Source organism: Dipodomys merriami, unplaced genomic scaffold, assembly GCF_024711535.1.
Source record: "Dipodomys merriami isolate MVZ:Mamm:240054 unplaced genomic scaffold, mDipMer1.0.p SCAF_10, whole genome shotgun sequence".
Taxonomy (NCBI): domain Eukaryota; kingdom Metazoa; phylum Chordata; class Mammalia; order Rodentia; family Heteromyidae; genus Dipodomys; species Dipodomys merriami.
Window position 1 is genome coordinate 14,605,737 of NW_027202271.1, and position 26,610 is coordinate 14,632,346.

The following is a 26,610-nucleotide window of genomic DNA, read 5'->3' on the forward strand; positions in this document are numbered from 1 at the left end:
AAAGACTGGAATTGAAAGTGGCAAAATTTATGCAAAATATATCCATTTTGTATAGGAATACTCTAAAAGGTCACTTTTCTCCCCCCAAGTCTGAGGGATGCTGATCCTGCACCCTAAATGGGAGGAGTCTTATAAACACAGGAGCCAGCTAAGCTGGGCTATGCCAGTTACCAGCTTTGAAGGTTGCTTAACCTCTCTGGGCCTATTTCCTTATCCATTGATGATAATCAGGTATACCTCACATGGAGTAGAATTGTTGTGACAATTTTTTTTTTTTGGAGCGGGGGGGGGGGGGGGGGAGGGGGAGGTAGTCAGTTGTAGGGCTAGGTGCTGTCCCTGAGCCTCTTTGTGCTCAAGGCTAGCACTGTACCACTTGAGCCATGGCACCACTTCACTTTTTTGAATGGTTAATTGGAAATAAGAGTCTCATGGCAATTTTTCTGCCTGTGCTGGCTTCGAACCGAGATTCTCAGATCTCACCCTCCTGAGTCGCTAGGATTATAAGCATGAGCCATGGGCGCCTGGCTTGTTGTGACAATTTAAATGCATTAATACCTACATCTGCAGTGCAAATAATCAGGGTCTCTTAGGAGTTAACAATTACTTGATGATGGTATGTTGTCAGTTATTGTTTACATTGTAAACTGCAATGTTCTGTGGGGTCTCTTTAGAGCTTAGTACCATGGTTATACCAGAAACACAAAAATGGTGCTTTGGAGCCAGGCACCGGTGGCTCACGCCTATAATCTTAGCTATCAGGAGGCTGAGATCTGAAGATCATGGTTCAAGGCCAGCCCAGGCAGAAAAGTCCGTGAAACTCTCTCCAATAAAACCACTAGAAAAGTGGAAGTGGTGCTGTGCCTCAAGTGGTAGAGCGCTCACCTTGAGCTGAAGAGCTAAGGGATAGCGCCCAGGCCCAGAGTTCAAGCCCTGGGACCAACCAAAAAAAAAAAAAATGGTGCTTTGGTGCATCTGTGGGACTGTGGCAGTGGGTTATAAGTGAGCCAGAGGCAGTACAGCCTTTGGTGCCAACCAGCCTGGGTAGAAGCCCTATTTCCTGTAGTTTTTGTTTTTTTTGGGTCCGGTCGTGGGGCCTGAACTCTGGGCCTGGGCGCTGTCCCTCAGCTCTTCAGCTCAAGGCTAGCGCTCTACCACTTGAGCCACAGCACCACTTCCGGCTTTTTTCTGTTTGCTTATGTGGTGCTGAGGAATTGAACCCAGGGCCTCAGGCATGCAAGACAAGTGCTCTACCACTGAGCCACCTTCCCAGCCCCTCTATTTCCTGTATTTTAAAGAGATTACTTGATTCCTCCTTTCTTCACCTATGAAATGGGAATAGAAATATGGTGTCCCATTCTGGGTTGATTTGTTTCCTATTCGGGACACAGTAAATAGTTGGTAAATGTCAGCTTCCATTAATATTGTGGTTGTGTTGTTAATATGAAAATGAGCTTTTTAATTTTTTTTAACCCAGAATAATCTATCTTTCCCAAGAGAATTGGATCAACAGAGTCTTCTGTTGCTGGCAGAATGTGACCAGTACCCTTTTCTCGTAGGTCTGGGTAAACAGCCCACATACAGCCAGCGGCTACCACACCATCTACGATAGTGAGACTCTCCAAGCTGATCATTTCAACACTCGCCTCAGTTTTGGGGATGCTGCCCAAACACTGTGGGCCCGGACAGGATATCTTGGGTTCGTCCGCAGGACTGAGCTCACAGCAGCCACTGGAGGTACCTTTCACCCCTGTCGACTCTCCATTCACTTGGTTTCTGTAGCACTCATTGTCTGCCTGCACCTGCCTAAGGAGTATGGAGTGTATGCACATAATTGTTCATTCTTGTGCTTCTTGAACCCATAGAGAATTCATATGCATTTGAAGAAATGATTTGTCCTCTAGGGGGCGGTTGGGAAGGGAAGAACTCAAGACTACTGCATAGCCGGGCGCTACTCAGGTGTCTAAGATCTGAGGATCACGGTTCAAATCCAGCCTGCAAGGAAAGTCCACGAGACTCTTATATCTAGTTAACCACCAGAAAACCGGAAGTGGCACTGTGGCTCAAGTGGTAGAGCACCGGCCTTGAGCTGAAGAGCTCAGGGACAACACCCAGGCCCAAAGTTCAAGCCCAATGACCAACCAAAAAAAAAAAAAAGACTACTGTCTATGTTCCCAGATGGGATATTAGAACTGCTGGGCAGCCAGAAAGATGTGTTTGAAGGTGAATGAATACCCCGGGATGAATGAGACGGTCAGTTTGTAGTGGATTCCAAACCCCAAACAAACTCCTGGGACGGGTCAGGTGTTAAAATCTTTTAATTCCTCTTTTACCCCGTCTACCATTTTGGAAGTAGAACAAATGATCCTGAGGGGGATCTTGCTTTCCACAGTGGATACAAGCCTGCTTCTCAGCAAGGTTGTGGTGTAGGATTCCCTCCAGTCATCCTATGCCCAGTTGATTGTCAGCTTCTCTGCTATCCGCCTTTCTTCCTGACTGGCATTAACAGTCTTTGTAAACTGCCCAGCACTAATTGTCATGGGCACTAAAGCACTGTTACTAATGGACTGTAAAGCTTCAGTTGGGCCACGTCATTCGTCAAGGAGCAGTCAGCACTGTTTGTCCAGATTTCTGGACAAGCCAGGTAACACAGTGAAGGCGGTATCTCTAACTAGATGTCCTGGTTTATGGGCTATTCTTGACTGACTGCGAGTAGCTGGTTCACCTCTTTGTCTAGAAAATCAAAGCAAGTATATTTCCTGCCTTGTGGAAATGATGGTACATTTAGGTGCCAAGAAAGCACTTATTAATTGTTGCCGTATTTCTGCTTTCAGTTATATTATTCTATATGAAGTCTTCCCAGGCAACAGGCACCTCTGCTAGACCTCCTGATTGTTCTCTCCTGAATATATCTGCCATATTATCTTACTAAAATTGTCAGAAATGAATCCTTTCCAGAAAATAGCTGCAAAACACCTTCCTTCTATGTCCTGGCTAGACCAGTCTCCATGGTTTTTTTGTTTTTGTTTGTCCTAGGGCTTAAACTCTGGACGTGGGCACTATTCTTAAGCTTATTTTGCTCAAGGCTAGCACTCTACCACTTGAGCCACAGAGCCACTTGTGGCTTTATCTGTTTATGTGGTACTGAGGAATCGAACCCAGGGCTTCACCCATGCTAAGCAAGCGCACTACCACTCAGACACATTCCCAGCCCCAGTCTCCATATTCTGTAATCCTATTCCTCACAGCTTCAGTGATGATACCAGACGTGATGTTCATTGTTTCTCAGGTTCAGATCCTCTCTCTCTCTCTGTTCACCCCCAGCCATAAATTAGCCATATATCTGGCTAATTTCTATTTATAAAAGTTCATCTATAGCTTCAGCATTTTCAGGCAGGACTCATGAATGTCCCTTTCCTTGAACCTCATTCGTAGTCCTGCTGCTGCTCTTATTGCCATATGATAGAGTGCCTACTTGTCTTCCCTCTTCCCCGCCCCCAAACAGACCTTCAGAGCAGGAAATTGTGTTTGTCATCTTTCTGTACCCAGCACTTAGCACAATTCATGGCACATACTAGTAATGATAGTTTGCCTTCCTGCCTGCCTATCTTCTTTTCATCTCCTTTTCTTTCGTTTCCTTTTCTTTTTCTTTCTTTTTTCTTTTGTGCTAGTCCTGGGAACTCAGGGTGTGGATGCTGTCTCTGAACTTTTTTGCTCAAGGCTAGCATGATTTACCACTTGAACCATAGCTTCACTTACAGCTTTTTGGTAATTAATTGGAGATAAGAGTCTCATGGACTTTCCTGCCTGGACTAGCTTCAAACCATGATCCTAAAATCTCAGCCTCCTCAGTAGTTAGGATTAAATAGTTACTCTTTTTTTTTTTTTTTTTTTTAAATGCTGGTTCTGGGGCTTGGCCTGGGTGCTGTCCCTGAGCTTCTTTTGCACAAGGCTAGTACTCTACCTCTTGAGCCAAGCTCCACTTCTGACTTTGAGTAGTTTATCAGAGATGAGAATCTCATGGACTTTCTTTCCCTGGTTGGCATGAACCAAGATCCTCAGATCTTAGCCTTCTGAGTAGCTAGAATTTCACGCGTAAGCCACTGGTGCCCAGCTAAATACCTCTTCTTTTAGTATATAAAATGTACCATGTACCATATTAACTATCTTGTGAGGATTAACTCATATAGTTTCCATGGTAACATTTATTCTTATCCCTTTCTCACAAAGGTAGGTGGCAGGATTCAGGGCCTTATGGAATTGCCAAAAGTCATGCAATTGCTAGGGGTTGGAACCACCTAGTGTAAATCGTTTTCTCTCATTAGATTGTCGTGAATATATGTCTGAACTCTTATTTCTTTCTGACAGAGCGTCATGATGCATTGTATGTGGTGGGAGCTCTGGATGAAACTCTGGAGCTGAGAGGATTACGATACCACCCGATTGATATTGAGACTTCAGTGTCTCGAATCCACAGGAGCATTGCTGAATGGTAATTGTCCTTACACAGAAACTGCATCCTACCTCAGCTTTAAGTAGTGGCAAAAATCAGTCATCACGCCCTTTGGCCTTTTTACTTACAGTTAGTAGTCCACTACTTCCTCCACTTCTAGCTTTCTGATGATTAATTGTAGATGAGAGTCTCACAGACTTTCCTGCTCAATCTTCATGTTTCAGTCAGACTCTGAGTACCTAACCAGTACTTGGCCTTGCTGAGTTCTTTTTTTGTTCTTGTTTTGTTGTTGTTGTTGTTGGTCATGGGGCTTAAATTGTGTTGTCCCTAAGCTCTTGCTCAAGGCTAGTCTCTGCCACTTTGAGCCACAGTGCCACTTCTGATTTTCTGGTGGTTAATTGGATGTAAGAGTCTCATGGGCTTTTTTACCCAGACTGGCTTTGAACTGCTATCCTCAGATCTCAGCCTCCTGAGAAACTAGGATTGCAGGCATGAGCCACCAGTGCAAGGCCTGAGTTCTAGATTATACAGTATCCATGTAATTTCTTTTCTGTGTTTAATTCAGTGTATCCCCAGTTTTTTTTTCCTGAACTAAATATCCCCTTTTTTTTCTCTCTTTCTCTTTCTCTCTCTCTTTGGTAAGAGTACTGAGGCTTAACTTCAAGGCCTTTCACTCTTTTTTTTCCTGGTTATGGGACTTGAACTCAGGGCCTGGGCTTTTTTCCTCAAGGCTAGTGTTCTACCACTTTGAGCCACAGCACTACTTTCAGTTTTCTGGGGTTTAATTGGAGGTTAGTATCACAGACTTTTCTGCTTGGGCTGGCTTTGATCCTCAATCTCAGTCTCCTGAGTAGCTAGGATTATAGGTGTGAGCCACCGGTGCCTGAGTAAGGCCTCCTATTCTTGCTCAGCTTTTTCACTCATGGCTAGCATTTTACCACTTGAGGCATGACCTCCATTTCCAGCATTTTGCTAGTTAATTGAACATAAGAGTGTTGGAGACTATGTGCCTGGGCTAGCTTCAAATTGAGATCCTTAGATCTCAGTCTCTGAGTAGCTAGGATTGTAGGCATGAGCTGCTGGTGCCCAGTCACCACATTTTTTTTTTTTGATGGTTGTTTATTATTTTCAGATATTCTTTTTTTCTAAAGAGGTTCTTGCTTTGTTCAGAGTATCTCCTCTGACCTGAAAAAGGACTGAACAAGGCAAGAACTCTTTAGAGAAGTATCTAGAAAGCATGTAGGGAAGCTAAGTGCCACTCCCACCTCTAATTTTAGGCATTCAATTTTTATTGGATAAGAGTCTCATAGAGTCAGGCACTAGAGGCTCACACCTATAATCCCAGCTACTCTGAAGGTTGAGATCTGAGAATTATGGTTCCAAACTAGCTGAGAAAGGAAAGTCTGTGAGACTTTTATCTAATTATCCAGAATGGAGCTGTGACTTAAGTGGTAGAGCACTAGCCTTGAGCAAAAATGCTGAGGGACAGTGCCCAAGCCCCAGGACTGACACCAAATAAACACCCCCAGAAAATAAGAATCTCAGGGACTTTCCTGCCTGCGCTGACTTCAAGCCATGATCCTCAGATTTCAGGCTTCTGAGTAACTAGGATTACAGGTGTGAGCCACCAGTGCTGAGCTTTTTTTTTTTTTTGGTGCTGGTTAGCAGGACTTGAACTCAGGACTACCCACCTGGCTTTTTTCTCATGGCTCACACTTGAGCCATACTTTACTCTCCAGTGTTTTTTGCTGGTTAACTGGAAATAAAGAGACTTGAGAGTTTTCTGCCCATACTGGCTTGGAACTTCATTCATCAATTCTCAGCCTCCTGAGTGGAATCACTTTTTCAAGTGAACTGGGTTTTTTTTGTTTGTTTGTTTGTTTGTTTGTTTTGGGGGGGTCCGGTCATGGGGCCTGAACTCCGGGCCTGGGCGCTGTCCCTCAGCTCTTCAGCTCAAGGCTAGCACTCTACCACTTGAGCCACCAGCGCCACTTCTGGCTTTTTTCTGTTTGCTTATGTGGTGCTAAGGAATCGAACCCAGGGCCTCAGGCATGCAAGGCAAGCGCTCTACCACTGAGCCAACTTCCCAGCCCGTGAACTGGTTTTTTATATTTGTTTTTGTATCTTTCATTTGAAGTCATCTTCAATGACAGCATTGGTCTGAGACTCATTACTATAGTCTTTAACCCTACACAACTGCATCCAACCACATTAAGGTGCTTTTCCTTCTTGGTCAGTTTTGCAGAGGCCTGCCAATTCCCCTAACTTACTGTTTTCATCAGTGTTAATGACATGTTTGTGTTAAGGATAAAGGGCTTCTACTAAGTTGACATATATAGGCTCATTGCAGCTGGATGCAAGCACACAAAGATGTGTTTGGCACTTGTCTAAGGCACTTGTCAGCCATTGAGGGTGGTCTGCAGCACCTCTTGTAAAGTAGTAATGTCAATTATACCTCTGCTAGCAATGCCCTTCTCTGCCATGCTAGTGGATGACCAGTGAAGATGAATCTTGAGCACACCAGGCTTCTGCCTCCATACAACTTGGCAATGTCAGGGGAAAAGCAGTGAGAATCTTCTTTTATCACTTAAAAAAAAAAACAGTGTAATACTGTATATCACATCAGGTCATAAATCTAACCCAGTAACCTCACTCATACTCAAGGGTATAAGTGGCCCTTTTACTCAATAGAGGATATACTCTGTGGAGCACTAACAGCTTGTATGAGGTCAGATACTATTTAAGAATATTAGGCCCAGTGCTGGTGGCTCACACCTGAATCCTAGCCAGGCTGAGATCCGAGGATCGTGATTGAAAGCCAGCCCCGTGAGACTCTTACCTCCAATAAACTACTCAGAAGAAGTTGGAAGTGATGCTTGTGGCTCAGTGGGAGAGCTGTAACCTTGAGCAAAAAGCAGCTCAGGGACAGCACCTAGGCCCCGAGTTCACACACACACATACACAAAGAAGAAACTTACCTTAATGAAAACTCTGTGTTGTATTGACAGAAACAATATTCACAAAAAATAAATAAATAAAAGAAAGAATGGAAAAAAATCTTGGCCATCTTAAACAGTCCAAAAAGACTTTGGCTATGGGTTTCAGGACAGGTAGGAACAAGGAACTGAAAGGTCATTAGGAATACTTTCTGGAGCCATATGAGCATTCATTTCCCTCATTCTCTTCTTTCTGAAGCATCATCCCTGTGCATCTTTGCTTTCTTGGCCAACCCAGAACTTACAGATGCACGTCTTCAGTTCACACCAGCTGACAACTTTGAATCCCACTTCCAGACTCTCAAGAGATTTTAGACAGCTCAAGATAATTACTGTGATTGTCAGGGCACTGTCATGGCTGCTGACCTGGTTGAAATCTAGAAGAAACAGCATTTTTCAGGGAAATGGGCATAAGCCTTAAGAGAAATATTAGTAAAAAGTGATCGGTAGTGTTAATTGAATGTCATTGAAATTGCAGTGCCGTGTTCACGTGGACCAACCTACTTGTGGTGGTTGTAGAACTTTGTGGCTCTGAACAGGAAGCCCTGGATCTGGTTCCTTTGGTGACCAATGTGGTCCTGGAAGAGCATTACCTCATCGTTGGTGTTGTGGTTGTCGTGGACCCGGGTGTCATCCCAATCAACTCCAGAGGAGAGAAGCAGAGGATGCACCTCCGCGACAGCTTCCTTGCTGACCAGTTAGACCCCATCTACGTAGCTTACAACATGTAACCAGCCCAAGAATCACAGAGACTGGAGAGCCATGGCTAGGAGCAAGCTTTCAAATGACGCAAAATGAGCTGAGCTGGCTACGTCGTGTTCTTCATCTCGTCCTTTGGGATTCTGCAGTAATACAACACACAGGAAAGGGGAATTCTGTGGTAGCAAGTGAAAACCATGTTGAGTCTAGTAGACCTGAGCTTTGGCACAGCAGGGACAGCACGTTGCTAAAGCAGTTACTTGCATGTTGCATTTTTTTCATCTGTTGTACATACTTGTATTTTTATCTAATGCTGGTTTAGAATTTTTGTAAGGGAGTTTAATGAATTCACATGAAGGGGTAGTCTGGATTACACAGTTCCCCACTCTGTACTGTATTTTGCCATTTTCATGTAGCTAGATGTTCTGTGGGTTTTGTTAACACAAAACTACTTGGCTTACTTTGAGGCAACCTGTAGGTGAATCAAATAACCCACTGAATATGAGATTACTATTCATATCTAATCCTGGGCTGTAATACATTTGACCAGTGTTTGAAACATGTAAATAGAAATACATATAGCTTAGCTAAAGAATGGAAGAATTGGCTTATATAATGACAACCACCAAAGTAGAAACGTTTCTACTTGTAGAGAACTTCCATATTCTCTTATTATAATTAATTGATTAGGTAACTACAAAGTGCAGGTTGTTTGCAGCTTTTGCTGAACACCATTCTCTGTCTTTGTTGGTGTTGATTATAAACTAAAGCTGCCTATGTTTGTTTTCCAAGCTTGCATTCTCAGATTTAGCTTATGCTTCAAGGATTCAACTTTGTGTATACTAAAAAAAACTCACTTAAAAATTAAGTCTAAGAAAGAGCTAAGATTCATCAGATCCCACCCTATTCTAAACTATCAAAATAGCTCACTCTAGCCCCAGAATTGAAACTTTCATATATAAAGTGACACAGGAGAACTTAAAGAGTTTCCTCTTTTTCCAGGCCCTTTGTCAATTGTGTGGACAGTAGAGCTTCTCTTTTTTGAAAACTGATGAGGGCCTTGGTAAGGGCCAGGAGTTTGAAGCAAGAATGCTAGGCTGGTAAGCCAGTGGGGTCAGTTCTTACCTGGAATCGTAAGGCCACATTGCCACACATCTCACAACTGACCAGTTGAGCGGCTAGAACAGCCAGTGTGGGCTGAAATAGGGAAGTCTGATGTACACAAGGAACACTGTTGAAATAACTGGTGCCCAGGCCAAGCCCAGTGGATGATTGAGTTTGGCCTCTGGCTTGGTTTCTTTTCTTTAATCTAACACTTCATGTATTTGAACATAGTTAAATTTTATTATTTTTTTCTTACAGAAATATTTTTAAAAATTAAAGAAAACCTCAAAAGTTAAAAGAATTAACTCTTTAAATCAGAATGGTTCTCTTTGACCCATTCTGATCTATTGTGTAAATATTTATTTAGACTATTTTAATACATATTATTTACCCCACTGTAACATCATGTAAACTAAATGTGTTTTTAAGCAATTTGTAAGACTTGTAATTACCCTGAAAATAAGGTTTATAAAGCAAAAACCAGACTCATCACTAGGGCAGCACTCCGTGGCTGCCTTTACAGTCTCATGACTCAGAGCCCCTTTCTGGCTCCCTTTTACATAGCCCTCTTTTCCTCCCAAAACTTACTCCCACTGAGGGAAGACCACAAGACACTTTCCAGTTCAGATCTCTTTTTCAGCATTTTGGATGGAGTTAATTCACACATGATTGAGGAGATTCTAGGATGTTTGGGAAGAGGCACTTCCATTAAACAATGGGACATCCTAGTGTCTAGCAATGCTTTGGTTTATAGGAAAACAGCCTAATTATTTGGGGGAGATAATGTTCTTAAAAATCAGCTTTGTTTTTTTATTTTATTTTTTACCCTTTTTTCTAGTACTGGGGTTTGAACTCAGGGCTTCACACTTGCTGAGCTGGTATTTTGCCACTTGAGCCTCCTCTTTTTTGCTGCTTAATTTGAGATAGAATCTTGCTTTCCCACTTCTGCCTACTTTAGGATTCCTGTTGTTGCTGGGATCATAGGCATGTGCCTCGTCCAGTTTCTCTCTGTGGAGATGGGATCTCACAGACTTCTTTCTGGGCTGCCCTTGAACCACAGTCCTCCCAATCTCAGCCTCTCCAAAGCTAGGATTACAGGTGGAACCACAGGCACATGTTCAGTTTTTGAGACAAGCCCTGGCAGATCTCAAACTTGGGATCCTCCTGCCTCAGCCTCCTGAGTGCTAGAATTATAGGCCTGTATCCCTACACTCAGCTCTTAAAATGATTTCTGATTCATTAAAGTAGGAGAGTCTGGGTATTAAATAGTTCTGTCTCCATAATCCCCAAATTCTAAATCATAGGCAGACTGATAATTCTTACAAACTCCAAGTAAGATTATATCTAGGGACACATAAATGCTCTAAATGTAATGTCAGCCACATCTGTAATAGAAATTTTTCTAGTAACTACTTTTTTTTTTAATTCTTTTTTTTTTAATGGGGTCTGGGCAAGGCCCATGAGCTCTTTGCTGAAGGCTAGTGCTCTACCACTTTGAGTCACAGTACTACTTCTGGTCTTTGAGTGGTTAATTGCAGATAAGAGTCTCACTGGACTTTCCTGCCTGGGTTAACTTTGAACGATGATCCTCAGATCTCAGCCTCCTAAGTAGCTAGGATTACAGGCATGAGCCACTGGTGCCCAGTTTAGTAACTGCCTTTTTTTTTTTTTTTTTGCCAGTCCTGGGCCTTGAACTCAGGGCCTGGGCACTGTCCCTGAGCTTCTTTGATTCAAGGCTAGCACTCTACCACTTGAGCCACAGCACCACTTCCAGCTTTTTCTGTTTGTGTGGTACTGAGGAATCGAACCCAGGGCTTCATGCATGCTAAGCAAACATCGTACCACTAAGCCACATTCCCAGCCCAGTAACTACATTTTTAAAAGAAGCATGTAGTGCTAATTTTAATATATTTAACCAAAAATACCAAAAATGTTTCATTGTGAAATCAATGTAAAAATTAAAATATTTTGTTTTATATTTAATCTTTTAAATTTAGTCTATTAAACATATCTTAATTTACACTAGCCATATTTCAAGTCTTCAGGAGGCTAGTATGACTGGTGGCTAGTACAGTGGACAGTGTAGACCCATGCTCATTCTTTCAAGTACAGTTCATCTCAGAGTATGGCCACCTCCCAGTCAATTAGGGCTATATAGTTTTATCGTTCCTCAGGCCTCCGTCTTGGCCCCACCCCTTCCTGACGTATGGCTGGTTCTCTTGGGTTTTTTGGTTTTTTCTTTTGAATATCCCCCCAAACCAGACTGTGCTAGTGGAGGAATGAAAGCTGAGCACTGTCCTTGGGGAAATCTCGTCAGCCAAGCGTCCCTCGAGGAAGAAGTCTGCTCAGCTAGGTGTTTATGGTGTCATCTGCAGACTGAAGGCCTGTCTCAACAGAAAAAAAAAGGAAAGAAACTTCTCTTGATGATACCGTGCCCTCCTTCTTTTCCACATTAAGTGGAACCTTGGTGGCAGAAGTATCTGAATGCAAACCTATAAGGGCATTGATCTAAAAAAACCAAGCCCTCTGGCTTTCCACTCTTCTGAAACATTCTAGGTTTTATATTGAGGGAAATGGGAGTGTGGGGGGGCAGATATTAACATCAAGCCCCATCTCAAGACAAGGAAAAAAGAATTTTTTTGAGACAGAATCTTGCTATTGAAGCCCAGGCTGACCACAAATTCACAGTCCTGCCTCAGCCTCCTGTGTGTCACCACTCCTTGCAAAAGCAACTTTTGATCTGAAGTTTCTGGACAGCCTTCTGGTTCTCAGAAGAAGATCAGGGTAGATCAGGAAGTAATTTCTTTAGGAAAATTCCTAGACCTGGGGATTCTTAGATCAAATATCATGGTGTGTGTCTCTGAGACTCGGGATGCCCACCTTGTCTATCAGCACCAGTGATCCAGTCTTTCATTCCTGCATACAAAGCTCCCAAGTGCCCCCAGTACCACAGCCTTTCCTCATGTGGTTGTGTTGCGTTGGCTGTTTAGGGACCATTACCTGTCTTGGTTATGAATATGTCTCCCAACTTTAGTTCCTGGGCAATGCTTGCTTAATGCTTTTGTTGACTCAACAAAGGGCCTGAGGCCTTAGTTTCTGTTAAGGTCTCTGTCCCAGGCATGGTGCTCAATCTCTTGGCCAAATAAGTTACTTTTTTTGAATTTTCCAGGAATCTTTTAGACTAAAGCAATGAGGAGTTAACACCTCACCCTCAAACTCCAACATAATCTATGCCTTAGTGTTATTTTTGTTATCTGCCTTGATGTAAAAGCAAGAATATTTGGAGTAAGAAGCTGCAGCACTCCAAACACACAGTAAGCCTTTCTCTGCCATCCATACATTTCCAGTTTAGGTATATGTAGATGGACCATGTTACTTGTCCAGAGGAAGAGATTGTAAAGATATAAGAATAACTTTTTCAGTCCTAAATGCTGTTTTGTTTATTTTCTGTCAAGTTACTTACCCGTGTCAAATTCAAGCTATAGTACTATGTAATTATGTATAAAGTTTTTTTATTTATTTGAAATTAGACTAGATATACATTTTTAAATTTAACATCTGGCTGGACAGTGTTCTATTAACTCATTGAATGTGTTTCCTTTGTCTTGTGTTAATAAATATTGATGCCTGGTTGTGTTTAATATTTCATACACTGGATGGGACTAGGGTATTTCTTTTGTGAATATGTGGTGTTGGGATCAAATCCAGGGCCTCATGCCTACATTCTACCACTGAGACACATTCCAGCCTGGGAATTGATATCAAATTTAAATTCAGAGAGTTAGACTTAACAGTAAGTGTGAATAGATCAAATTTGTACAGTTAAATGAAGCAAGATCAACGAACAGTATTTAAAAAACTAAAGGAGTTCTTGTCAGGACTTTTGATGGTACTGGGTTTGGACTCAGAACTTTGAAGTTGCTGAGCTAGGTGTTCTATCATATGAACTACACATACACATGTACACGCACTTTTAAAATTATTTTTCAGTCAGGCACTGAAGGCTCACACTTGTAATCCTAACTACTCATGAGGCTGAGATCTGAGGATGGTGGTTTGATTCCACTTAACTAGCAAAAGGCTGGAAATGTGCTTCAAGTAGTAAGTAGAGTGCTAGCCTTGAGCTAAAAAGCCAAGGGAGAGAGCACAAATCCCAGTACCAGCACACACATGTATTTTTATTTATTTATTTTTTGGTGGTCGCTGTCCCTCAGCTTTTCAGCTCAAGGAGAGCGCTCTACCACTTGAGCTACAGTGCCACTTCCAGTTTTCTGGTGGTTTATTGGAGATAAGAGTTTCACGGACTTTCCTGCACGGGCTGGCTTTGAACCGGGATCCTCAGGTCTCAGCCTCCTGAGTAGCTAGGATTACAGGTGTGAGCTACCAGCACCCGGCCTCACACTGGTATTTTAGGTAGGGCCCTGTGTTTATACTTTGGGCGACTTGAACTGTTAATCTAGTTAATCTTCCCTCAGAGTTAGGATGATAGCTGCAGAGCAGACTATTCCATCCAGCTGGAAAGTGATAACTTCATTGTCCATTTCAGGAAGCTTAATGAGAGCCCATCAGATAGTGAATATTCTCAGACATTAAAACTGATCCTAGAATTATGGTTTTAGCTATTTGGGCAGCTGAAGACATTTTTTCACTTTTAACAGATGTTTATGAAGTATTGCTCACTAAGCACCAGAACTGTGATAAGAACTGAAACTTGAAGAAAAATACTGTGTCATTGCCTTCAGGAGATGCAGAAAAACAACCATAATATGGTATAATAAAGCTTAGAACAGAGGTAGATAGTGAGAACTGGTAGGACAGCACCCAACCCAGAGATGAAGGGGTATTATATAGGAACTCGATCTATAGAGGCATTCCAGAAAAGGTCATATCTAGACTGAGTTTTGAGGGGTGAGAATGCTAGATAAGATAAAAAGACAAGCAGGAAGGAAGAGTTATATGTTCTAGGGATTACAATTCCTATTAGGATTGCTATGACTTGTATATGTCATTCCAAAATTTATCTTAGAACATAAGACAATGTGCTAGTATTGATAGGATCTTCTAAGAAATGATTTTGAGTCTTGAGGCCCTACCCTCTTGAACAGACTTGTAGAGGGTTTATAGGGAAAAAGTTAAGCCCTTTTTCCTTTCTGTTCCTCTAGCCAAGTGAGGATTTGGCATTCACCCTTCCCATGTAAGAACCTTTCAAGAAACCATCTAACCAGTGCCAGGCTTTAGGATGGTTTTAGATGGTGAGGCCTTTAAGAGATGATTCCATCATGAGGGAGAAACTTTTGAAAAAGGCTTCATGTAGGATGCTGGTGGCTCACACCTATAATTCTTAACTACTGAGGAGGCTAAGCTCTGAGATTGAGTTTCAAAGCCAGCCCAGGCAGGAAAGTCAGAAGATTTTGGTGGTGGTGGTAGTGGTTGTGCCAGGGCACTGTCCCTCAGCTCTTCAGCTCATGGTTAGTGCTCTACCATTTGAGCCACAGTGCCACTTCCACCATTTTCTGTTTATGTGGTGCTGAGGAATCGAACCCAGGGCCTCATGCATGCAAGGCAAGCGCTCTACCACTGAACACCTTCCCAGCCCTCAAAAGATTCTCATCGCCAATAAGTCACAAAAAAACCCAGAAAGTGGAGCTGTGGCTCAAGTGGTAGGGTGCTAGCCTTCAGCAAGTTTAGCGACTGGGTACTGGTGGCTCATGTTTGTAATCCTATCTACTTAGGAGGCTGAGATTTTAGGATTACAGTTCAAAGCCAGCCGGAGCAGGAAAGTCTGTGAGACTTATTTCCAGAAAACCAGAAGTGGAACTATGATTCAAAGTGGTAGACAGCTAACCTTGGGCAAAAGAGCTCAGGAACAGCACATCTAGGCCCCAAACTAATTTAAAAAAAAAAAAAAAAGTCCCTCCCCCACAGTATAACCCCGGTTTTCACTGTATTTGATGTTGGTATAATTTGGGGAGGGGAAGGGAAAAAAAACATTGTTTTAACAGGGATAGAGGTGGACCCATTGCAACAATGAGATGTACAAGATGCTGTTGAAAATTTTTACAACTTTGATAGGGGGCAAGGGGGCCAGGAGTGTAGTCGTGGAGATGGAGGGCAGGGATGGTAGGGGAAAAACAGAGGAGGAGGCAACAATGCTTGGTAAGAAATGTACTCATTACCTTGCTCATGTAATTGTGACCCCCTCTATACGGTATTTTCACAATAAAAAACATTAAAAAAAAAAAAAAAAGAGCCAGGCACTGGTGGCTCACGCCTGTAATCCTAGCTACTCAGGAGGCTGAGATCTGAGGATCATGGTTCAAAGCCAGCCCAGGCAGCAAAGTCTGTGAGACTCTTATCTCCAATAAACCACCAGAAAACTGGAAGTGGCGCTGTGGCTCCAGTGGTAGAGCACTATCCTTAAGCTGAAGAGCTGAGGGACAGAGCCCAGGCCCAGAGTTCAAGCCCCATGACCAAAAACAAAACAAAACAAACAGCACCCAGGCCCTAATTTAAGCCCCAGGACTGACCCCCTCCTCCCCCCCCCAAAAAAAAGCTACATCTAGCTTACTTCCCCTATGTCATGTGGCAACTACCTTCCTTCTGGCGGAGGGTCAGCAGTGAGTTGTCATCTTTCAGAGGAAAACAGTCAAACATGGCAACATTTGATCTCAGACTTCCCAACTTCTAGAACTGTGAGCAGTAAATTTCTGGCTTTTAAAAATAGCCTCAGGGGGCTGAGAATGTGGCTTAGTGCATGAAATCCTGAGTTCGATTCCTCAGTTCCAAATAAACAGAAAAAGCCAGAAGTGGCACTGTGGCTCAACTGGTAAGAGTGTTAGCCTTGGACAAAAGCAGCTCAGGGACAATGCCTAGGCCCTGAGTTCAAGTCCCAATATTGGCCAAAATAAAAAAAAGCAAAATAGTAGTTGGAAGTCATAGAGGTAGCAAATAGTCACTCTGGTGGCCTTGAGATTTTTTGGGGGGGAGGGCGGTAGGTTGTGGGGCTTGCTCTTGGGCTTGGGCACTGTTGCTGAGCTCTTCAGCTCATGGAGAGTGCTATACCACTTGAGCCACAGCGCCACTTCCCGTTTTCTGGTGGTGAATTGGAGATAAGAATCTCATGGAGGGCTGGGAAGGTGGCTCAGTGGTAGAGCACTTGCCTTGCATGCTCAAGGCCCTGGGTTCGATTCCTCAGCACCACATAAGCAAAAAAAAAAAAAGCTGGAAGGGGCGCTGTGGCTCAAGTGGTAGAGCACTAGCCTTGAGCTGAAGAGCTGAGGGACAGAGTTCAGGCCCCACGACCAAAAAAAAAAAAAAAAGTCTCATGGACTTTCCTGCCCTGGCTGGCTTTGAACTGCAATCTGCAGATCTCAGCCTCCTGAGTAGCTAGGATCACAGGGCATGGATTACACGTTTGAGCCACCTGCCTGGCAGGCCTTGAGATTTTTGATGCAGTTTTGAGGACAGAAGCCAAACACTGGCTCAAAGAGATGAACTAGAAGAGTGAACAAAAACTACACTTTCCAGAGGCTTTATCTACAATGAGGAAGGAGGAAGGTAAGGTAGACGATTTCAAAGATGGACAAAATTAAATATTACTATATTAGGAGAGAGAACCAGAAGAGGAAAGTTTCCAAGTATGGCAATTATAGGATTTTTTCTTTCTTTCCTCCTTCCTTCATTTTTTGTGGTGAGTTCTCATTATGATGCCAGGCTGGTCTGGAGCATCTGGGACAATGATGGATGACTGACAAAGCCAAATTACCATGGAAGTAATAGAAGAAGAAAAATAAATGGAAGTATTCGTTTGAGAGGAGGAAATGGGTTTTCAAATAAAACTGAGTTAAAGCAAGATCCTGAGCAAGAAGTTACTGGAAGGCTAACCTCATTCACTTCTCAGAACTCTCATCCTGTCTACAAAGATGAACATTCATTTCTGAGGCCATTTCTATAAATAATTTGTCAGATCTAAATATGGAATCTGCAGGTGATAGGGTTTCCTATAGACAGATATAAAGCAAAATTTAGCAGCAATCTTTTTTTTTTTTTTTTTTTTTTTGGGTCCGGTTGTGGGGCCTGAACTCTGGGCCTGGGCGCTGTCCCTCAGCTCTTCAGCTCAAGGCTTAGCGCCCTACCACTTGAGCCACAGTGCTACTTCCGGCTTTTTTCTTTTTGCTTATGCGGTGTTGAGGAATCGAACCCAGGGCCTCAGGCATGCAAGCAAGGCAAGCGCTCTACCACTGAGCCACCTTCCCAGCCCCTAGCAGCAATTTTTTTGACAGTTAGCAACGTTTGAACTCAGGTCATTCCACTTGTTCAGCCACACCTCCAGCCCAGCATTTTGCTGATTATTTTGTACTTGAGAGTTTCTGTAAACATTTTGCCCACCTTTGGTCCTCAGCTCCACCCAGACCTGAGCTCCTCCCTGCCCTGGAGTTCCCGCCATATGGCTGGCCCCTCCCTCGAGTCTCCGCCCAGACCCACCTGCACGCCCATCTACCTCACTTCCTAACCCCGAGACCCCGCTGCTACCTAGCTGAGGTCTCATGTGCTCTCTCTCCGGGGCAAATATGGCTCCTCTAATAAGCCTTGTAATAATCTTTCTCCTGTGCCAGCCTCCGCGTAGTCCCCTGGGATGGATGTGATGGATCCTTTCAGTCTCACAAGTTTTCTGCCAGGATTGGTTTTGAAGCTTTATCTTCTGAATCTCAGCCCCCTGAGTAGCTAGTATTGAGGCACAAGCCACCAGCATCAGGGTATTAAATGCATTTATTAAAGAACTGAAATTGTATAGGAAACAAGTCACTTTAATAGGAAGAAAGTGGGTAATAGCAAAATTAATTTCTCTCCTGCCTTCAATCATCTCCATCAACATCACTAACTTACTCAGGCACGCTACCTGTAGAGCACTCTCACCAATATAGACAAAATTCTCTTGGTAAGCAGGAATTCAAAGTTAAACTGGCTCGCAACAATTCACTGTGTGTGTGTGTGTGTGTGTTGGTATTGCTTGAACTCGCCTTGGCACTGTCCCTTAGTCATTAGCTCAAGGTTAGCACAAGTTGAACCACAGCTCCACTTCTGGCTTTTTGCTGATCAACGGGAGGTAAAAATTACAGGGACTGTCCTGCCTGGGCTGGCTTAGCTTCAAACCAGTATCCTCAGATCTCAGTCACCTGAGTAGCTAGGATGATAGGCCTGAGACACCATTGCCCAGACTATACCTTTTTTCTTTGTATTCCATGTATTTTCCTATGTGTCAGTGTTTTATCTCACAAAAAGGTTTTACAACCAAAACATTATATGGACTCTGTATTGATTGAATTTCACAAATCTTTTATAAACCAGAAACAGCTGTGGAAATTTAAAAAAAAATACTTTTTTAGACAACAGGAACTTGCCTTGTAGACCAACTGAGGCTGGCCTGGGCCTCCGGGATAACCAGTGTGTAACTCTAACTCCTGGCTTCTGTAAATAAATGCTCCAGGGTTGAGGGAAAGAAAGATCTGGACTCCCAGGGTGCCACACCCTACAGGCACACCGGTTTGGCTTTAATCCAATGCCGGAGTAAAAAAAAAAAAAAAATCCTTCCAGCGCCAAGGCAGAGCCCTCCAGAGAGAGATCCAGGGTTCCGTCTCCAGCTGAAGAAGTTCCTTCACCCGGGTATCTGCGTTCTTGGATCGCTCGAGCGAGGCACAAACAAGTTTCACCTAAGGAAGACGCGAGCGCGCACACGCTTCAGAACGCCCTCCAGAAGCGGAGCAGACAGAGCGTCCTGCCTGCGGCAAGGCCCGGGGCCCAGCTCCGACCGCGGCCGCCCAACCCCGAGCACAGAGCCCAGAACGCCGCACTACGTCCAACCGCCGACCCCGCAGGTGAGCCCGAGGCCAGACGGCCGGGGGGCGGGGCGAGGGCCCCGAGAGGGAAGGAACGCCGAGCGACTTCCACCGCCCGGGGTGGAGGCCTGCCAAGATGGCGGGCGTCACGTGCGCGCGTGGTGACGTAGCGCGACGTACCGCACGAGGGCCCGCCCACCTCACCCCCCACGCACACTCGCACTGTCTTGCCCCCCCCCACCCGCCCTGCCCCCGGCTTGTGGTAGATCATGCCGCCAGTGGCGGCCCCGACACCCGAGAAACGGTAGCCGGGCATCGTTGACTCTTAAGTGCTATTGGTTCTCCCCGTCCCGCCTGACCCCGGAGGAAGAGACGCGTCTCCTGCCGAGAGGGGGCGGGGAGGTGGGTAGTGAATTCGGATCCTCCTGGTGGGGGGGGTGGGGGAGTGACGTTCCCGCCCCGGACAGCGGCGAGGCGGCAGACGCAGGTAAGCGGGAGCGGGGGGGGTGGGGGGGGTGGCGCCCCTGACCCTGGAGCGAGAGGCGTGGGAGCGCTGCGTTGGCGGAGGCGCCGCGCGAGGTCGCGCGCCGGCTGGAAGGTGGGGGGGGGGGGGTCGTGCGCGCGCACGGGCCGTAGCGGCCGCGGTGGGGGAGGGACGCGGCGGAAGCGGGGGGCTGACGGCGGCCTTCCGCGCCGAGCGCGCTTCCGGTTGGCGCGCGCGCGGGGGTGGGGGGCGTTCTGCGCGGAAGCCTCCCCGTCGTTGGGCTCCGCCTCCCCTCGCCCCACTTGCATTTAAAGCCGAAGCCTCCGCCGTGAGTGGCGCTAGCGCCGCCGCGGTCCCAGGCCCGAGTTTGCCGGTTCGCACGCGCGCGTTCGCGGGGAGGGCGTTGTGGCCTTGGCGGGGCGCGCTTCCTGGGCTCGAGACGCGTGGTGTCGTGGGGAGGCGGGCGGGGGCGGGCGTCGGTCACCCCGCGCTCGGGTGGGAGCGGGGCCGGGCCGCGGGTTCCAGCTGGTGACGGGGAGCGCGGGGTTTCCCCGCGTCCCGCCCCGGCGCCGGGGAGCCCGGGGAAGCCCGGCGCGTGCGGGCCCCGCCGCGCCGCCGCTTACGGTTACTCTTAGTGACTGTGTGGCTAGCGTGTGGAGAGTATGGACTTCACCGCGAGTGAGAGCCTAGGGCTGGCGGGCCACTTCAGCGTGTGGCAGGTAGGGCTTGTGTCCAAAAGTGGCCTCCTCCGTCAGAAAAGCCGTTTTTGTGGTTGTTTTTTTGGTTTTTGTTTTGCTTTTTTTTTTTAAACAACCCCCCCCCAAAAAAAAAAAAACCCAGGAAAGCTCAGTTGGATGATTTCCCTCTTCCTTGATTGGCGCTCTACCACCCGAGCCACGCCTCCAAACCCTAAGGGTTGCTTGGTTGTGGGTCTGGGGTGTTGTTTTCGTGAGATGTTCACAAAACGCATTTTAGTGAAATGCCTTTTTTTAAAAAAAAGTTTTTATTTTTTACCATGGGGGAGGGGTATTGTACTGTGACAGTTCCAGTGTAAGATCTGTTCCAGTTAATCCCTCACACTTTCTTGTCCCCCCTCCTTCCCCACACAAGTTTGAGGTTTCATTACTCAAGTTTTTGTTGTGTTTTTGTGCCAGTACTATCCCTTAGCATTTTCACTTGAGGCTAGTGCTCTATCTCTTGAGCCACAGCTCCTCTTCTGGGTTTTTTTTTTCTTTTTTTTTTTTTTTTGGTGGTTAATTGGAGATGAGTCTCATGGACTTAACTGGCAGGGCTGGCTTGGAACCATAATCCTAACTCTCAGCCTCCTGAGTAGTTAGGATTACGGGCCACGGGTGCCCAGCTTCATTATTCTGGGTTTTTTTTGTTTGTTTTTGGGGGGTTGGTCGTGGGGCCTGAACTCTGGGCCTGGGCGCTGTCCCTCAGCTCTTCAGCTCAAGGCTAGCACTCTACCACTTGAGCCACAGCACCACTTCCAGCCTTTTCTGCTTATGTGGTGCTAAGGAATCGAACCCAGTGCCTCATGCATGCAAAGCAAGCACTCTACCACTGAGCCACCTTCCCAGTTCTCATTATGTTTTTATGCTTGCTGATAATTTCGGCAATATTCATCTTTGACTTCTTGCTATCCGTATTTTCTTTCACTAGTGCTGCTGATCTTTTTGTTTAGGTACTGGGGTTGAAGTCAGGGCTTTTTTGCTCAAAGCTGGCATTCTATCACTGAAACCACACTTCCACTTTCAGCTTTTTGCTGGTTAATTGGAGATGGACTCATGAGCCACCTACATCCTGCATATGTACACGTTCATGCCAGTGGATACTAGAGCTTGAATTCAACCAGGGTGCTGTAGAACTTTTTTGCTCAAGGCTGCTATTACTTGAGTCACAGCTCCATTTCTGGCTTTTTTTTTTTTTTTTTGCTGGTCCTGAGCCTTGAACTCTGGGTCTGGGTTCTCTGAGCTTTTTTTGTGAAGGCTAGCACTCTACCACTTAAGCCACAGAGTCATTTCCAGCTTTTTCTGAATAGTTTATTGGAGATCAGAGTTTTAGACTTTCTTGCCAGGGCTGGAGCCTCAAATCTCAGCCTCCTGAGTAGCTGGGATTACAGGTGTGAGCCACCAGTGCCTGGCCTACTTCTGGCTTTTTAGTAATTGGAAATGAATCTCAAACTTTTTTTAAAATTGGCCTTATGGGTAGTAAGTGCCCTGTAGTACTCTGTCTCAATGTAGCTAAGTGATAACTTTTACCAGAACTGACGATGATGGACCCTGGGATGTCATCAAACTGTTAATAGATGCCCAGAGTGGACCTCTCCAAAAGGGAGGAAGCCTCTGGCTGGCACAGAGTATTGTGTTTGTGATATTCTTAGAAAAACGAATTTGAGGACACAGAATACAGACCAAGAAAGTTTATTAATAAAGCAAACTGAAGATAATACGTTGTCCAGACCTGGGTGCAGGCACATCTGATGACAGGTGCAGTGAGGTCTTTAACATCATGAGTATTTTTGGTGAAAAAAAATATTGGTTGGAGGTTGGCTCAAATTCACCTTAGAAGAGTGCTCCCCTTTGTTCTGACACCTGACACATTTCATCATCGTTGGTGTTCCACCGTTTCATCAATTGGGTCCAGTGACCAATGTTGGCCTTGAGCCATTGACATAAGGATTTTCCTCCAAACTAGTCATTGATGCTTGCAGTTTTCTTCAGACAAGATTCAAAAATTCCTTTCAAGACCCTGCCCATCCTCCAGATTAATGTTTTTCTAAGCAAACATTTTGTGCCCAAAGGAGTTATTTTCCCAGAGTGTCTTTTAAGATTTCCTTGCTCAATCCCAGAACATTGCAAAATCAGAGGAAGAGATTTACTCTCTCATCTTTCCTTCCTTCATTTTCCCCCCTTTTTATTAAAACATTTCAACTTATGAGGGAATGTAAAAGTTTATGACAAAAATAGCGCTGTGCTTTTAATCAAGCTATTCATTAATACAGTGTTTGTCTCTCTGTTCCTGGCAACTGTTTTCTATGTCTCATTCTCCCTAATCCATCCTGTCTCAATAGAGCACTTGTCTAGCCTGAACAAGGCTCTGGGTTTGAACCCCAGCACTACAAAACAAAACATGAAACTCTGGAATCCATGCTCTTCTAAAGTCAATTGTGATAGCTCTTGAATAGTATTTGTAGTTCCTCTAGGGATATTTGTTCTGTGATTTATTTGTGCAATATAACCAACAGGTGGTAGTCCCTTGAAAATGTCCTTTTCTCATGTCATCTCATAATGAATTTCCATTTCCAACATATAAGATGTGATGTCCCGGGCTGGGAATGTGGCTTAGTGGTAGAATGCTTGCCTTGCATTCATGAAGCCCTGGGTTTGATTCGTCAGTACCACATAAACACAAAAAACTGGAAGTGGTGCTGTGGCTCAAGTGGGAAAGTGCTAGCCTTGAGCAAAAGAAGTTCAGGGACAATGCTCAGGCCCCTGAGTTCAAGCCCCAGGACTGGCAAAAAAAAAATAAGTGATGTTCCTACAAGTTTTTTCTTGTTTTTCTCTGTGTGTGTGTGTTGGTGTTGGTGTGTTGGTCCTGATGCTTGAGCTCAGAGCCTGGGTATGATCTCTGAGTTTTTTGGCTCAAGGCTAACACTCTACCACTTGAGCACTTGAATCACAGCTCTACTTCCAGTTTTTTGGTGGTTAATTGGAAATAAGAGTCTCATGGTCAGCCGGGCGCTGGTGGCTCACGCCTGTAATCCTAGCTACTCAGGAGGCTGAGATCTGAGGATCACGGTTCAAAGCCAGCCCGGGCAGGAGAGACTGTGAGACTCCTATCTCCAATAAACCACCAGAAAACCGGAAGTGGCGCTGTAGCTCAAGTGGTAGAGCGCTCGCCTTGAGCTGAAGAGCTGAGGGACAGCGCCCAGGCCCAGAGTTCAAGCCCCACGACCGACAAAAAAAAAAAAAAAGAGTCTCATGGTCTTTGCTGCCCCATCTGGCTTTCAGCCTTGATCCTCAGATCTCAGCCTTCTGCGTAGCTAGTGTTACAGCTGTGAGCCACCAGCACCCAGCCTTACAAGTTTTATGCCGAAATTGCCTCGTTTCTAAAGCCAAAATTGCCTCGTTTCCAAAGCTGGGGTGAAATAATTCTCTGTGCAATACTTATTAAAGCTTTAGCTAGGATTTTAGTATTACAGAGTTAAAAGGGAGAAACAGATAAAGAAATTTTCCACTCCTATGCAGGAAATGGGAGCTGAAGACTCCTTAATGGGAAAGAAAGCAAACCTGCACATTTGATGATGTGAGTTAGTGTGACAACAGCAGTTTTTTTTTGTTGTTGTTGTTTTTTTTGTTTTTTTGGGGTCCAGTGGTGGGCCTGAACTCTGGGCCTGGGCGCTGTCCCTCAGCTCTTCAGCTCAAGGCTAGCGCTCTACCACTTGAGCCACAGCGCCACTTCCAGCTTTTTTCTTTTTGCTTATGCGGTGCTGGGGAATCGAACCCAGGGCCTCAGGCATGCAAGGCAAGTGCTCTACCACTCAGCCAACTTCCCAGCCCACAACAGCAGTTCTGAGAGGAGGCGATAAGTTCATTTGTGAAATGTTGAATAAGGGTCTCCCTGTCTTCAAGCTTACCCTAGTCCAACATTCTCTGTAAGTGAAGAAATTAGGACCCCCTTCGTTTATCAATTGGTGATTTTTACTGTTTACTACGTGAAGGTCTCTGCTGGCCCCAGCACATATTCATATAACAAGCCTTTTCTTTTTCAAGGGCCTAAAACTGAGGGAAACAGACATGCCACTAACAAGCATAGTTTGTTGTGCAAGACACAGGAAAATAGGTGCAAGACAAGATAAATTAGGAAAGAAGGAACAGTCAGAAAAGGTAAAATGAGTGTATTCTTGGAGAAGAGGCAACATAGAATAGAAGAACATGTAGCTTGGCACCCATGGCTGAAATGATGGCTACTCAGGAGGCTGAGATCTGAGGTTGGCTTAAAGTCAGCCTACCCGGAAAGTCCGTAAGACTTTTATCTTCAGTTACCACCAGGATACTGGAAGTGGTACTGTGGCTCAAGGTAGTAGAACACTAGCCTTGAGTGAAAAGGCCGGGGACAGTGCCTAAACCCTGAGTTCAAGCCCCACAAACAACAACAAAAACAAGAAGAACATGGACTTCTGTTTTATTTTATTTTTTGGGGGGGTCCGGTCGTGGGGCCTGAACTCTGGGCCTGGGTGCTGTCCCTCAGCTCTTCAGCTCAAGGCTAGTGCTCTACCACTTGAGCCACAGCACCACTTCCGGCTTTTTTCTTTTTGCTTATGTGGTGCTAAGGAATCGAACCCAGGGCCTCAGGCATGCAAGGCAAGTGCTCTACCACTGAGCCAACTTCCCAGCCCTCTCATTTATTTTAAAACAATTCTACCACATCTTACTGTGAGATCTGTGGTAAGTGACAATTGTATTATTTATTTTTGCAGTATTGAGGCTTGTACTTGGGGCCTTTCACTTGCCAGGAATGTTCTCTACCAATTGAGCCACACCTCGGTGCTTTTTGCTTTTGTCATTTTTTTCTAATAAGGTCTCACTTTTTATCCCTAGACTAGCCTGGGCCATAATCCTATTTATCCCAACTTTTTTTTTTTGCGGGGGTGGGGGGTCTTTTTCCTTTGTGCTTATGTGGTGCTGAGGAATCGAACCCAGGGCCTCATGCATACAAGGCAAGCGCTCTACCACTGAGCCACCTTCCCAGCCCTAAGTGATTGTTTTTTGTGGCTGGTTGTAATGTGTGTGCACCCGCATATGCATGTGTATGGGCATGCACTAGAATTGGAGCTTGAACTCAGGGCTTAGGTGATATCCCTTAACCTTTTCGCCCAATATTGGCACTCTATCACTTAAGCTAAACATCTACTTCTGGCTTTTTGTTGGTTATTTGGACATGCAAGTCTCACAGACTTTCCTCCCTAGGCTAGCTTCGAACTTTGAAATTCACATCTCAGCCTCTTGAGTATCTATGTTTATAGGTGTGAGGCACCAGCACCTGGCTGTTTTTGTTGTTATTTTAACAGATTGTTAATTTTAACCTTAATTTTGGGAATAACAATTAAAAAGTGGGCTGTAATTGAAGGTGTGGCTCAAGTAATAGAGTGCCAGCTAAGCAAGAACTGAAGGCCAGAGTTCAAATCCTAGTACCAGCAAGCACCCTCCCCCCCAAAAAAAGGAGGGGGTTGGAGGTATACCTCAGATGGTAGATTGCCAGCCAGTTAGTGAAAATGTCAATTGCTGAGTTTGAGTCCCAGTCTTGGACAGAAAAAGAGGGGAGCAAATAAAAGTTATACCCTGTAATTTCAGCAAAACATACATGTTTATGAGATCAAAATACAAAGTGTTTGTACTTTGGGGTAGAGGGAAGCTTGATTTGGTTAATTCTTCACTTATAAAAAGGAAATAAGCTTATCTTTATTTCCTAGAAGACAGAAATTAGGAAGTGTTGTGATTAGCATTTCCCAGCCTTTTTCTTTCTAATGTTTATTCCATGTTAAAACCAAAGGGCTGAAGACATATTTGAGGGGGGGAAAAAAGTCAGGTGCCAGTGGCTCACAGCTATAATCCTAGCTACTCAGGAGCTTTAGATCTAAGAATCAAGTTTCAAAGCCAGTCCTCATAGAAAAGTATAAGATACTTATCTCCAATTACCAGCAAAGTGCTGGACTGGACATGTGGCCAAAGTGGTAGAGCACCAACCCAGCAAACAAGCCCAGCAAATGCAGGGCCTTGAATTTAAAGCCTAGAACCTCAATCAAATGTAGATCCTGTGCATGCTAGACAAGTTCCCACTCCATGTGAACCATTTTAATCTGTTTTCTTGTTTGCTTTTTTTTTTTTTCCTTCTACCTTAGGGTAGATTTGATTTTAGGGCCTTGTATTTGCTAGACAGGCACTCTTAACACTTGAGTAATCCCTCCAGCCCTTCCATCTCTGTGTCTGAGTGTCTGGGTTTGTGTCTGTGTCTGTCTGTCTGTCTGTCTCTTGG

At 44.8% G+C, this 26,610-nt stretch overlaps 2 protein-coding genes across 9 annotated transcripts in view; both read left to right on the forward strand.

The window, feature by feature from the left end:
• Dip2b (disco interacting protein 2 homolog B) overlaps positions 1 to 12,879 on the forward strand; it is a 248,755-nt gene extending 235,876 nt beyond the window's left edge. For all 3 annotated transcript variants that reach the window (XM_070040936.1, XM_070040944.1, XM_070040949.1), the window contains 3 exons: positions 1,557 to 1,734; positions 4,366 to 4,489; positions 7,925 to 12,879. In XM_070040936.1, the coding sequence (XP_069897037.1) occupies positions 1,557 to 1,734; positions 4,366 to 4,489; positions 7,925 to 8,177 (555 nt within the window). In that variant the 3' untranslated portion in view covers positions 8,178 to 12,879. The remainder of the gene's footprint in view (positions 1 to 1,556; positions 1,735 to 4,365; positions 4,490 to 7,924) is intronic.
• Positions 12,880 to 18,897: 6,018 nt separating this feature from the next.
• Positions 18,898 to 26,610, forward strand: part of Atf1 (activating transcription factor 1) — a 43,407-nt gene continuing 35,694 nt past the window's right edge. For 2 of the 6 annotated variants that reach the window (XM_070040957.1, XM_070040996.1), the window contains exon 1: positions 20,203 to 20,288. In XM_070040957.1, the coding sequence (XP_069897058.1) occupies positions 20,232 to 20,288 (57 nt within the window). In that variant the 5' untranslated portion in view covers positions 20,203 to 20,231. The other 4 variants (XM_070040980.1, XM_070040970.1, XM_070040960.1 and 1 more) reach the window with 4 other exon arrangements.